General features: G+C 67.9%; 3 protein-coding genes across 3 annotated transcripts; all 3 read right to left on the bottom strand.

Annotated features, from left to right (window-relative positions):
- Positions 1-111: 111 nt before the first annotated feature.
- On the bottom strand, positions 112-4031 carry JCM10292_007707 (uncharacterized protein; the record flags this gene model as incomplete). The annotated part of the gene is made up of 2 exons (XM_076650316.1): positions 112-3830; positions 3887-4031. 2 exons carry the CDS (start codon positions 4029-4031, stop codon positions 112-114), a joined length of 3864 nt encoding a protein of 1287 aa, XP_076504118.1.
- Positions 4032-4544: 513 nt separating this feature from the next.
- Positions 4545-7620, bottom strand: JCM10292_007708 (uncharacterized protein; the record flags this gene model as incomplete). Its single annotated transcript, XM_076650317.1, has 5 exons — positions 4545-4558; positions 4624-4706; positions 4768-4858; positions 4918-7317; positions 7383-7620. 5 exons carry the CDS (start codon positions 7618-7620, stop codon positions 4545-4547), a joined length of 2826 nt encoding a protein of 941 aa, XP_076504119.1.
- A 695-nt stretch (positions 7621-8315) lies between these two features.
- JCM10292_007709 (uncharacterized protein) lies at positions 8316-12882 on the bottom strand (the record flags this gene model as incomplete). Its single annotated transcript, XM_076650318.1, has 4 exons — positions 8316-8548; positions 8629-9005; positions 9069-10050; positions 10113-12882. The coding sequence occupies 4 exons, from the start codon at positions 12880-12882 to the stop codon at positions 8316-8318; spliced, it is 4362 nt and encodes a 1453-aa protein (XP_076504120.1).
- Positions 12883-13488: the final 606 nt, after the last annotated feature.

A 13488-nucleotide genomic window follows, 5' to 3' on the forward strand; every position in this document is an offset into this window, starting at 1 on the left:
TTTGGCTTTGCGCCCCCTCCATGATGGAAGTATGGTCTCGTTCAGTGTCTCTCGCTCTGGGTTCGTCGACAGCCAGGAGAATGCGAGACCGCAATAGCATGGCTGGAAGGTCTAGCTGAGCAACGCCTCCAGCTTCTGCGCAAGCGTCCCGCCGGCAAGCTTCTCCAACGCTTGTCTCCGCTCGTGCTGCTCCGCCTTACCTGCCTCGAAGCACGCAGGCGGGACCTCGAGAGCCTCTCCCTCGCGGTTCTGGCTGTACTGCACGAGCTGCTGCAACGTCTCGCGCGCGCCGCGGTTGACGAGCGCCGAGACGATGCGCTCGGCCACCTTGCCCTGGTCGCCACCGTCCTGAGCCGCGCGGATCGCCGACGCGACATGGTGCAGCGCGACAAGGTGGAGGAAGGGCGTCGTGTCGGCGCGCACGCGTCCGCCGGCCAGCGCGTCGACGTAGGCGGCGAGCATCGGCTCCTTCGTCTCGCGCGGCTCGAGGTAGGCCGCCAACGCGCCGTCGCCGCGCACGTCGCTGATGGCATCCTCGACGGTGAATCGGAGCGTCGGAAGGAGGTGCGCGTAGTCAGTCCAGAGGAGGCGGCGGAAGTCGACGGGGTAGGCCATGGAGAGCGGCGGGAGGAGCACGAGGCCAAAGAGACGGTCGGACAGCGAGATGGAGTCGTATAGGCCGACGAGATCCGTGTAGAGCTGATAGAAGGGCGCTGAGCTCACGATGGACGAGACACCCTCGATCGTGGCGCTCGACGGACGCTCGTCCGCCTTGACGACCTGCTGGCCCTGCTCGCTGATCGCCAGCTCGCTCAAAAGTGCGTTCATCGAATGCTGGCACGCCGCGTCGCGGAAGACCTCGGCGTCTGCGCCGCTCGTGCCCGTCGTCGTCCCGGCATTGTCCTTCTCGAGCATGAAGACCTTGATCAGGTCGTATACGAGCGTCGGCGCGTCGAGAATAGCCTTTGAGCCCGCGGCGCGTACAAAGCGCATGAGTGCGAGCGACGTCCGGACCACCTGGAGCTCGCTCGCATCCCATCCAGCGGGAAGCTGCTGGAAGACCGGCGAGGTTGCTGAGCGAAGGAGCTCGTCGAGCGCGCTGAGAGGCCAGTCTGGCGACAGGACGGGGCCGTCTGGCGAGAAGGGCGGGAGGCAGTGCGTGAGCTTGACGTCGCGGGAAGTAGGGTACAGCGGCCCAACGACGCGGCCCTGCGAGGCGGACACGATCGCATGCGTGACGAAGGGGCGCAAGATCGCTGCTTGCGCGAGCGCTGGGCGTTCGAGCCTGCGGTCGAGGTCGTCGGCGGAAGGACGAAGCTGCGGTCCGGCCGCTGCAGCGAAGACGCGGTCGACGAGGTCGCGGGCGAGCACAGCGTCCTGCACGCCGAGGCGAGGAAGGAGTTCGATCGTGCGGGTAAGACGGACGTCGCTGTCGAGTGCGGGTAGGAGATAGGAGGCGACAGCGGTCGCAGCTGGATCAGGGTGTCCGCTCACGATCGCCTGCAAGACGCGGTCGGCGAGACCTGGGTCGACATCGAGCAGCTGCGGTGTCGGCGGCTCGGTGGGCTCGGCGTAGGCGCCTGACAAGCGCAGCGCGGCAGCTGCCGTCCGTGCTGCCGACGCGGAGCCGTCGCCGCGAGCGACATCCTCGAGCGCCTGCTCGACTAGCCGACGAGCCCTTCCTCCAGCGTCAAAGTCGCCGCCGAGCTGCTCCTTGAGCCACTTGCGCTCGTCCTCGCCCCGCCAGCTCTTGTTGACCTTGCTCCCCTCCATCCAGCTGCCGAGCAGCTCCCACGCAGCGGCGACCATCTCGCTCGCAGACTCGCGGCCGTCGGTCCCTGCACAGCCGAGCGCGTACGCCTCGAGCGCGACGTCGCGCCATTCGTCGACCTGCGACCACGTCACGTCGTGCTCGGTGACGTGCGGGTCGATCGCTGCGACCGTCCAGATGCTGAGCAGCCGCAAAAGCGGCGCGACCCAGCTCGTCTCCTCCGCGCTCCGCCCTTCAGGCTCGCGCCGTAGCTCGCCGACGCGCTCGATGAGGGCGTCGAGCAAGGGCGCGGCCTTGGTGCGAAGGTCCGTCGCTAGGCCGTACCGCCCGAGCGTGGTCCACAGCTCGAGCGTCTCGCGCAGGAGCGCGTAACCGAGCGTGCGATCAGACGTCGAGGCGGCGGGGAGGAGTTCCCAGGGCGGGACGGCGAGGAAACGCAACGTCGGGTCGACGAGCGCGCGGCTGTACAGCTGCGAGGCGCGCGAGCGAGAGGTGCGCGCGAGGAGGGCGAGGAAGGAGAGGGCGGCAGGTTCTGGGGCAGGCGAGGAGGGTGTAGGAGGCCACTGGGTACCGATGAACGTCTGGACGAGCGAGTCGAGGAGCCGAGGCGTCGAGAAGAGCGCATCGAGCGTCTCCGCGGCGGCGGGACCGGCGCGGCTGAGGTGGGCGAGGGAGGTGAGGAGGGCGAGGATCGATCGAAGCGAAGCCGGCGGCAGGGCGCCGAGCGAGAGATGCGAGGCGAGGGAAGGCAGCCGAGTGGCCGCTAGAAAAGCAGAGACGACCGTCTCGGGTTCTTCGGCGCCTTCGAGCTGGATTTTGGGCTGCGCTGGAGCAGCAGCCAGCTCGCCCGCAAGCACATCGCTCAGTAACGTGATACACGCGCCAACGACGCCGAGGTTTGGATCGCGCAGGGCGAACGCGGCGCGCTGTGCGCACTTAATGCGCAGCGACTGCCATTCCGCCGCGCCAAACTGGCTGGCGAGCGCACTCGACTGCGCAAGGATGCGCTGGAGGACGGTGAAAGCGGTCGAGCGCTGCGAGGGCACGGACGAGGCCGTAAGAGAGAGGAGAGACGGGACGGTGAAGGTGGTTGACGACGAGACGTGATGTTCAGCCCCTGCGTCGACGACAGCACCGGCGGGCAAAGCGTCGCCTGTTGTGCGCCGACCAAAGATGTCGAAGCTGAGGCGAGCAGCGGTTGGCAATGCAGCTGCGGCGGATGGATCCGCCTGTTTCGGCGGGGGCCTCATCCAGTCGAGCGCTGGGTTGTGCGGCTCGTCCGGGAAGAAGTGCTTGCGGATGTACTCCGGGCTGCCTTCCTCGTCCTCTTCGCCGTCCTCCTGAGTCGGCGCAGCCGGCTTTGGCGCAGGCGCGCCCTGCGGCGCGGGCCTCGTCCGCGGCGTCGGCGCCCGCTTCGCCGCCTTATCCCCCGTGCGCTTCTGCCCACGCGCCTGGAGCATACGGAGCACGTCTTCGGAGAGACCGAGCTCCTCACGGATCTGGCGCTGCTCCTCGAGGATCTGCGCCTCGCTCATCCCGCGCAGGACGTCGTCGTTCTCGCGAGAGACGCTCGCCATGAGGCTGTCGAGCGCGTAAGGGTCGCCCTCGGTGTCCGAGTCGGGCTCGTCGGACGCAGAAGGGACAGGGTCAGCGGATCGAGGAGCTGGCGGCGGTGCGGTCTTGCGAGGGAAGAGGCCGCGACTCGAAGCTGGGAAGCCGGTAGCTGATGCGCCCAGCGGCGAGGGTCGAGGAGGACCTGGCGCAGTCGGCGGTCGAGGCGGCGCGACTGAGCTCGACGGTGTGCGCTCGACGACGCCCTTTACGAGCGAAGGACGAGAGCTGCCGCGAGGAAGTGCGCCTCCGCCGCGCTCGTCTGCCCCGGATGCTTCGCCGTCCAGGTCCAGCTCGAAGCGCTCGGCACGCGCATCGGCGCTCGCCTGCTCTGCTGCCCGCTGCGCTGCCTCGCGCTCGCGCTGGAGGGCGAACCGCGACTTTGGCTTGGCTGGTGCCGGTGGAGCAGCTGCTGCAGCGGGAGAGGGCGATACGACGGGGACTGGAGCTGTGTGTACAACGACTCAGCACAGTCTGCTCGGCTCTGCGGGCTGCGAGACTCACGAGGAAGCATCGTCGAAGCGATCGCAGGAGGGCGGCCGCGAACAACGCGGGCCGAAGGCGGAGCGCCTTCTTCGAGCTCGGGAAAGGCAGGCGAATCCCAATCTGCCAACTCGGACAGCGACGGGCGCACTCGGCTCGACGCCATGGCGACTGTCGAGGTGAAAGAGCGAGAAGGAGCGCGTTCTCGGACAAGTCGTCGCAAACTTCGGACATTTGGCTGACCAGTGCAGAGAGGCCCTCAAGCATTCGTACGAAAACGTGCAACACTGGCCGGCTCTCGTCGAGACGAAGAGGGAGAACGTGTGTCTTGCCAAAGGTGCGGCTGAGATGGGATCGCGAGGGCGAAAAGGGAGGTCGGGCCGCTAGACCATAGCCACAGGGTAGGCGAAGGAGAGACACACAAGGTGGAGGAGGCAGAGGTGGGAAGAATAGGGGATGCAAGTGCGATCTAATCAGGGGGAGAAGGCCCAACAACGACGACGGGGGGATGCAGAGACGAGCGGGATAACACGAGAAGACTGCGAGCGGGGGTATGCATAGTGGAGAACGAGAGAGACAGAGACGAGTTGAGACAGGCGAGTAGAGGATACAGGGACCCGGATGACGAGGGAGAGGAAGGGAGGGGGGAAGGTGAGAAGTGGGCCGCCAGCCAGGTGACTCAGCAAATGGTGCCTGTTGACACGACGCGTCAGTTTGCTTGGATCTTGATGGGCGATAGACAGGAGATCGTGACGTACAGCCGCGAGCATACCACCACGACGAGCGGATCTGCTCAATCCAAAAGACGATGAGGCGAAGGCGTTCACGGACGCTCGTGATCCTATGATCGGAAGAATGTGCGTCAGACCAAGCAATGACTCGGTTGAAGAGAGAGGGCGCACTGGAGAAGCGTGACCTTGACGTGATCCTCGACGGGGAAGACCTCGGCGGCGAACCAGGAAAAGTCGTGCGGGTTGGTCGGCATTTCACCCACTGCACGTCGTGAGAGTCAGCAGCACGCTCGGCATAACAGGCGAAGCGAACAGGCGCACCTGTGCGGTTGAGGCGCTCGATGACCCACGGCGCCGAGCCGGCGCGCAGCGTGCGGACAAAGTCGAGGCAGATGGCCATGAGCTGGTCCGTGTCGAGCTCCTGGTTGCCCGTCATCGGCGGGCGCGAGCCCTGTGCTGTGTGCGGGTCGGCCCACTCGCTCTGCTGCGCGTCCGACTCGTTCCACGCGAGCGCCGCCTGCTGCAGCGCGGCCTCCTGCTCGAGCGAGACGTCGTCGACGCGCTCGACGCGCCCGACGTTGTACCCGTCGACGACGCTGCGCTCGACGAGGCGGAAGCGGTGCGTGCCGACCGTCTCGAGGATGAGGCGCCCGTCCTCGAGCATCTGGCAGCTCGTGATGCGCAGCATCGTGCCGTACTCGTGCACGGCGTCGGGCGCGCCGCTGCGCGCGGGGAGCACCATGCCGAACGACTTGTCGGGCGACTCGAGCGCGCGCCGGATCATGAGGCGGTAGCGCGGCTCAAAGATGTGCAGGAAGCACTTGATGCCAGGCCACGCCGTCGTGCAGACAAAGATGGGCACGTGCGCGAGGAGCGCAAGCTCGTCCTCCTTGACAGCGGCATCGCGCTCAGCGGCAAGCGCGGGCAAGCCCTCGTCGATGACGGCGCGGATCGTCGCGTTGACGCGCTGCCAGCGGAAGTAGGCGACGGGCGGGAGGTCCGAGCGGCACAGCGGGCACTTGTCCGAGTGGTCGTACGACCGCGCGAGGCAGTTGCGGCAGAACGAGTGCCCGCACGGCGCCGTGACCGGGTCGTAGAAGAGCTGGAAGCACACTTGGCACTCGCAGTCGTTCTGCAGGTCGCCGAAGAACGACTGCGGCACCGCCGACAGGTCGAACGGCGCGCGCACGTCGCCGAACGAGCGAGAGCTGCGCTTGTCGGCGCTGACGCCCGCGCCTTCCGACATACGGCGCGCCTTGCGGACGGCGCGTCGGTCGCTCGACGACTTGTGCGCGCGCTTCGTGCCCTCCTCCTCGATCGGCTCGTCCTCGCCGCCGCCACTGCTCCCGCTCCCCGACCGGTGCGGCTCGGGCGGCGAATCCGCCGACAAGGCAGGCACCCCGCTCGGCTCGACGTCGATGTCGATCGGCGCCTCGCTGCCGAGGCGGACGTCCGACAGCAACGGCGTCAGGTTGCCGTCGTCGTTGTTGCGTGAGCGTCGCGCATGGATCGCCTGCACTTTCGCGAGCTCTTCGACCCCGGGCCCGATCGTCCGGCGCACGAGGTCGAGGAACTTGCGCAGCGTGTAGTCGATCTTGAGCGGCGGATGGGGCGTGGAGAGCTGGTGGAAGGGGAAGGCGCAGTTCGGATCGGGGCAGGTGATGGCCTTTTGCGGCGGCAGGTCGAGCGACGTCCGCTGGACCGAAGGCGTCGACGCCGGCGTCGAAGCGGCCGACGAACCGGCCGAGAGCGTGCGATACAGCTCATCGCTCGTCAGAGGAGCCGTCGCCGTGGGCATGGACAGCGTGCCGTGCGACGCTCGTGCAATGACGGGCCGCGACGGCGCGAAATGGAAGTCCTGCTTGCTCTCTGCCGCGTCAATCGGCGGCGTGGCGAGGGGATCAGGCGGTGGGCCGGGACAGGCGATGCAGTGCGAATGCCCACATGCGAGCGTCGCGGGCTCTTGCAGGAGACGATGGCAGGAGGGGCAGGTGAGGGCGGCGACGAGTTTGGGAAGGACGACAGCGGGCGAGAGCGCCTCGTCGTCTTGAACTAGACTCGGAGGGTCTGGTTGTGGAGGGGAGATGGTAGACGGGCGATTGTGAATGGCATGGAGGGGCGGACCTTCGACATCGACGCGAGCGCCCGCGAGCATCTTGCGATCTTGCGTGCGGTCGGTATCGTCTGACTCGTCGCCGCTGCTGTGACAGCGCCGCCGCCGTGGTCGATGCGGGCGGAACGAGACGTGCGAGAGATCGGCCGCCTCGTCTTCGGAGAGCCAGTGCTGGTCGGGGTCGAGGTGCCGCGACGTCCGCGACGCACCCTGCTCGGTTGCGACGGCGGTGGCGGGCGGGCTGAGGGACGAGGCGCGTGCGTGGCGGTTCGATGGCGGGAGGGACGACTGGCGATGGCTGCGGGACGAGGTCGAAGCCATGGCGGAGAAGCTGGACGACGGCAGCGCCGAGGGAACGGGCTGTTCGTGCCGCTGGTCGGGAGCCATGCGCGGCGCCCTCCGCATGGCGTGCGCGAGAGGAGGGTGGTCGTGCGGCGAGGGAGCTGGAGGCGAGGTCGAGGTCGAGGCGGAGGCGAGACTGCTTGCGAGGCGATCGGGGCGGTGCGACGACGGAAGCGGGACAAGCGAGGACGACGCGGTGGCGGCGGCGGCCCTGGCGATCGGAAGCGCGGGCGGGGCAGGCGCGGCGTGCATGGGCGTGTCCGATCCTGAGACAACCGTAATCAGCCAAGGGAACGCCGTAATCGGACGGGGCCCGCCGCGCGGAACGCACCTGGCTGCCTGCTCGGATGCTCGTGCCGGCGTGCTCCGCCTGTCCCCCAGTCTCCCTGGCCTTCTGCGACGTGGTGCAGCCCTGCGCTCGACCCCACGGTCCCGCCAAAGCCTGTGCTGGGCGTTCGAGTGCTCCGATCCCCGAGAGCGCCGGGTGCGTGCGCCTCGACCGTCTCCTCAACATCGTCGCCGCGACCCGGAAAGTGCGAGCTGCCGTGTGCAGGAGCCGGTGCGGGCATGGGCAGTGTAGCTGGCGAGCTAGACGCGTCTGCCCATGGACTCGCGGGCGGAGACAACGCTCGACTGTGAGGGCAAGACCCGACGACGATCAGCTCGAACTGATCTCCGGCAGCGGCAGCGGGCAGGCGCACCGTGTGCAAGGTGCAGGAGCTCTGCAGCGTGTATCGCGCGCGTCTGAGCACGACTCGAGCGGGTCCAGGCTGAGCGATGAAGAGCGCACAAAGGTGACGCTTCCGGCTCGGAGGCGCGGAGAGCGGGGGTCGGCGATGCCAGCCAGCGAAAGTCCCGTCGATCGCAGTCGTCCGAGCAAGTATATGGAGAGCCTGTGCACCCCTTTGCCCTACTGCTTAGCGCGTGCAGCCAGCAAAGAGCTCCAAAAGAGCTCCCCCCTTCTCCTCAGAATTGATCGTCGCTAGCGTCCCTTTTTTTTTGCTCCAATCGTCTTCCACAGGTGCAACGTAAGGTACCGGTACAGCGAGCACAAAGCACACCAAATCGAATCAAGTGGGTTGCATACAACTGCGACTACCGGAGTCCATCATCTCCTCTCGCTCAATTCTGAAAGCACACCTGGGCGGATCTGGCGACTGCCAGCATGAAGAGGTCAGTCTCCACTTCGGGCTCAGTCAAGAAGAGTCGAAGCAGCGCACCGATCGCGAGACGCCGCCTGCGTCCTCTCCCGCGACCCAGTCCGTCAGACAAAGTCGCGCGGCGCGACCCGCCACACGACGACCCGGCCCGCGCGCATCTCGTCGATGCGGTACGTGTTCTCGTCGACGGCGCCGCTCTTGCCGTCGACCTCGATCACCTTGAGCTTGCCCTTCTTGGCCTCCCACCCGGCGACAATGGCGACGTGCGGACCGGCAGCGTCGCTCCCGACCGTCTTGGTCGACAGGTTGTGCTTGAACTTGGCGTGAATAGAGACGACTGCAGAACGAACACGCTAGATTCAGTCTCGCGTCTCTGAGGGGGGTTCGAGCGAGAGAGACACAGAAAAAGCAACGCACCATCGCCTGCCCGCGGCTCGTCATCCTCGCCCACCATCGGCGCCTTCTTGCCCTGCTCGACCGTCGCCTCGTACACCTTGACGCCGAACGTGGCCCCGACAGGCGGGAGCGGGTCGGTCGCGCGCCCGAAGCAAAACTCAACGAGGTCGCGGTCCGCGAGCCCGCGCGCGCCCTTGTCGCTCAGCTTGGCGTGCGCCGCGGCAAAGACCTGCGCACCGAGCGAGGCCGACCACTGCAGGAGCGCGTCGAGGTTGTTCTTGACCGGCGGAGGCGCAAAGTGCGCTTGCGAGATGGACGTCGTCGCTTCGGCGAGGTCGTCGCCAGCGAAGGAGACGCTGATGATCGTCTTGGACAGGTCCGAGTAGATGACTTCGATCCTAAAGCACAAGTATCTGTCAGTGTGAAACGGAAGCGAACGAGAGAACGAACAGCAAACGCACTCCTTCTCAGTGCGCGTCTTGCCACGCTTGTTGCTCGTGTTCTCGCTCACGTCGACATGGATACCGCTCCGCCCCTGCAGCGAGCGCGGCAGCCCACCCTCGACACGCCACCATGGCTGCCCCGCCGTGTCGAGGTCGATGTCGCGCGCGAGCGCGTCGATGGCCGTGTTGCCGCCCTGCATCCGCTCGGGCTCGAACGGCAGGTCCATCGACTGGCGCGGCGAGGCCGAGTAGGCCGAGGCGGCGACGGGCGGGACGAACGAGGAGGAGCGGCGGGACGACTGCGTCACGCTGCGTCCGAGGGGCGCGCCGTCGCCGCTCGGGTTGGGCGAAGGCGGGGCGCGGAGCGGGGGCGATGTTGGGGGAGGGTGCGAGGGCGGGAGAGACGACTGGTGCCCGCCGGCAGGACGAGGCGGCGGAGGCGGCGGAGGCATCTCGTCTTGCTCGTCCTCCTCGTGGAACGACTCGGGCTCGTCGACGTGCTGCGCCTCGTCGGTGTACTGCGGCTCGCTCTCCTCTGTCTCTGCCTCGGTTTCGGCTGGCGGCGGAACGGGGATGGACCGACGAGGCGGCATGGTCGGCGGGCGGTTGGGCGGAAGGGGAGGCGGAGTTGGCTCATCTTCCGGCTGCTCCTCCTCGCCTTCATGATCGCCGCCCTCGGCAGGCTCCTCTCGCTGCTTTTGCTCCGCCTCCTCCCGGCGCTGCCGGTTGAGCTCGTCGTGCCGGTGCGGGTTGGCGTCGGCAATCTCGAACGCCTTGTCCGATGCCGAGTCGGAGCGCTCCTTGAGCGACTGGCCCGAGAAGCTCTGCTCGACCGAGCGGTTGTGCTCTTCGGGCGTCTGCGTGCCGCCGTCGGACGGGGCGGGCGGGAGACGCGGAGCGGCGATGCCGGGGAGAGCGAAGCCGCCCTCTGGCATACCGCCGATGCGACGAGGAGGGTGTTCGTCTTTCGGCGAGTCCGACCCAGACTCGGGGATGACAGCTGCCCAAGGACCGCCGCGTATTTGAGTGCTGAGCTTCGAGACAGTGCCGTGAATGACGCACCTTGTGACTGAGGCCTCGGCCGCAGCTCTCCCTCCTCCGCAACCTCGGATGTCTTCTTCTTCTTGGGCTTGGGCTTCGGCGCACCTCCGGCCGCGCCGCCGAACCCACCAAACATGGGCGGCATCATGCCGCGCCCGCCGAGCTTGGCCATGCGCGCAGCGAGCGCCCTGCGACGCGCGACCTCTGGGTCCTCCTCCTCCTCCTCTTCCTCCTCCTCCTCTTCCTCCTCCTCGCCCTCCTCCTCCGCGCCCTCCTGGCCCTCCTCGCCGCTCTCAGCGCGCTGTTTCGCAGCGTGTGCCTCGAGCTTGGCGTTGATGACCGCCGGCGCAGCGGCGAGCGGGTTGCCCGGCTCCATCGCAGGCGTCGCGACGCCCTCCATGCGCGTCTCCTTCGGCAGGCCCATGAACGCCGGCTCGTGCCCGGCCTCGACGCGGCCCGCCTGGATCTCGCCCGTCGTCTCGGCGTTCACTTCGGGCGCCGACGTCGACTCGTCGAACGCCTCCTCCGGCGGAGTGACGATGTCCTCCATCTGCGCGATGATGGCGTCCTCTGCGGGTGTCGTCACGCGACTGACGCCCTCGGCGGGAGGGTGCGTCGGGATCGGCGGGTGCTGAACGTGGTCGTCGGGCTTGGGCGAGCCGGGAACCTCGGGAGGTGACATCGGCGGCGGGATGGGCGGGCGACCCTTTGGGATGGGAGGCGGACCGCCGGCCGAGTCCCTTGGCGGCGAGACGGCGGTAGGACGGGGCTCGTCAGTGACGGTCTCGGCGCCCGACGAGATTGCGGGCGGGTCAAGGGGTCGAGTGGGCGGAGGTGCCGAGCGAGGCGTCAGGCCCGAAGTGGGCGTCTCGGTGCCCTGGCGGACGAAAGGAGGCGGGATAGGCGGACGTGAGGGAGGAGCGGGCGGCGCAGCGGTGGGAGCGACAGGAGCGTCGGTCTCGTCTGCCTCGTCGACGCGCGGGTCGTCATCCTTCTCCGCCTTGGGCTCAATGTCCTGGACAGGTTCTTCAGCCTGGTCGAGCTCCTCGTCATTGGCGGACTTCTGCTCCTCGGCAGGCTCGATGGGCGCGGGAGGCGGCGGAGGCGGTGCGGAGCGAGGCGGCGGCGCAGCGGGCGTATCAAAGTCGTCGTCGTCGTCCCCTCCCGGCGCCTTGGCCCCGTCGTCATCCTCGTCGTCGTCCTTCGCAAGCAGCGCACTCGCGCCTCCCATCGAGGCGAGGACGTCGCCCTTCTCCTCCGCGTCTGCCTCGGTCGCGGGGACAGCAGCGGATGCAGGCGGCGGCGTCTCGACCGCCGGACTCCTCGCCTTCCTCGCACGCGGACCTGCCGCGCGCTTCGGCAGCGCCGGAATCGGTATCCCGCCCTTGGGCGGCGCAGGCGTGACGTCGTCGAGCGAGGGCTGCTCGACGGGCTGCTCGGGCGCGCGCAGGTGCGCCTCGTCGCCTTGCTGGTCCTCTGCCGCGGGGACGGTCTCGACTTCGTCCTTGGCGACGGAGACAGCCGCGGGAGTCGGTTCGCCGCCCTCATCAACGTTGGTCGTGTCCTGCGGCGCGCGCTTGGCCGAAGCCTCTGCCGCACCGACAGCGGGCCGAGCGGCTCGGTCGTCATCGCCAGCGATGCTGCCCTCTGCGGGAGTCGATTCGGCGGGCTCAAAGCCCGGTACCTCGGCGCCAGGGCTCTGCGCCGTCGTCTCCTCCTCACCAGGCCGCTCGTCCTTGACGACCGCATCCTGGAGCGACTGCGCCTCGGTGCTAGCGTTGTCTGCCGCCGGCGCCTCATCCTCGGCGCCAGGACTAGTCGCCGAGCTCTTCTTCCACGGCTTGGGCGCGCGGCCCGGCGCAGCAGGCACGTCGAGGCGCATGGGTTGCCCGCCGCCCTGGAGCGCCTTGATGCGATCCTTGAGCGACCCGCCGCCGCGCGAGATCGAATCGGCGGCGTCTTGCGCGCTAAAGTCGTGCTCGCCGCCGGCGCCGGCGCCCGATCCGGCGCTGTCGTGGCTCGTGTGGCGCGCGAGGTCGGGAGTCGGAGCAAGAGGTGCGGAGGGAGAGGAGGACGCAGGAGGCGGAGGCGGGGAGGCGGCTGGGAGTGGAGCTGAAGGCGCTGCGCCGACTTCGGCGGCAGGAGCGGCAGGACGCTTCCACTCGCGAGGCTTGGCGCGAGGCACGGGCGGTGCGTTGGGGGTCTGCCCGGTAGCAGCAGCATTGAAGGCGGCGATGCGAGATGCGAGCGCATTCGACTTCTTTGCGGGAGGGGGCGGAGGCGAAGTCGTACGTGCAGCCTGGGTGGGAATGTCGGCCGGCGCGGGCGGTGCCGTAGTTGTCGCGGGCGTCACGTCCGAGAGAGAAGGCTGCTCGACGGGGGGCTGGGCGGGCTCGCGCGCCTTGTCCTCGTCCGTAGGAGCGGGAGTGGGGGAGGAAGCGAAAGCGTCCTTGTCGATCGAGACGTCGGCCGGCGTGGCCTTGGACCCCTCGACGACGTTCGTGTCGTCCTTTGGCGTCGCATCGACCGTCTCCTGCGCTGCTGGTCCGGCGGCCGTCGCTGCAGGCGCACGCTCCGCGCCCTCGTCGTCGTCGTCAATCGGCTTGACGAACGAGCTCGGGAAGACTCCCTTGCCCACGCCGTCGGCAAGTTCGCCCTCGAGCCAGTCGCCGTCGTCGTCGGCTGCGGCGAGGACGGTGATGGTGTCGCCCTGCTTGAAGCTGAAGGCGGGACCGCCGGGCGGGGGTTTGTACTTGAGGACCGCGACTGCGCGGTACGGAAATTCGGGCATCCCAGCGATGTTGTACTCTGTCTGTAGAGCTCTCGGTCAGTCTCGAGCGCGCAATCAGCGGGAGGCGAGGCGGGGAGATGCGAGCCGACGATGACGACGAGCGGACGAAGCCAAGGGGACAAGGACGCACATCGAGAGTGCTGTAGTCGTGCGTGTGTTGTTTTCAAGGTGCTCGAGTCTCAGCTAGAGCCTCGCACACCGCAAGCGCGCGCAGAGAGAGCGATGAAAGCGAGCCGAAACTCGGTGCGAGCGGGGCGGCGACGTCGACGATCCACCCTTTCCCCCTCTCTGACGCCTGTTCCTTTCTCTTTCTCTTCTGCACTCTCTTGCATGAAGCCAGGCAATGGAGGCCATCACAGCGATTGCATCGTGAGGCGACGGGGCGCAGCAGCCGAGCCACGGGCACGAGAAGCCAGTCTCGCCCGCGGCACGCTGCGCGCAGAGGGTGGTACGAAAGCCGAGAGAGAAGAGGGGAACGCAGGCGCGAGGGGTAACTAGGTAGAACGAGCGAGGGCGAGGTCGGGAGAGAAAGGGGTATCACGAGATGGAGAGGAGAGAAAGGGCTGCGAGGGTCCGTGGAAAGAGGGAGGGGAAGCGCGCTGAAGG

Source organism: Rhodotorula paludigena, assembly GCF_050403205.1.
Source record: "Rhodotorula paludigena JCM10292 DNA, Rt_paludigena_JCM10292v1_ctg34, whole genome shotgun sequence".
NCBI classification, from domain to species: domain Eukaryota; kingdom Fungi; phylum Basidiomycota; class Microbotryomycetes; order Sporidiobolales; family Sporidiobolaceae; genus Rhodotorula; species Rhodotorula paludigena.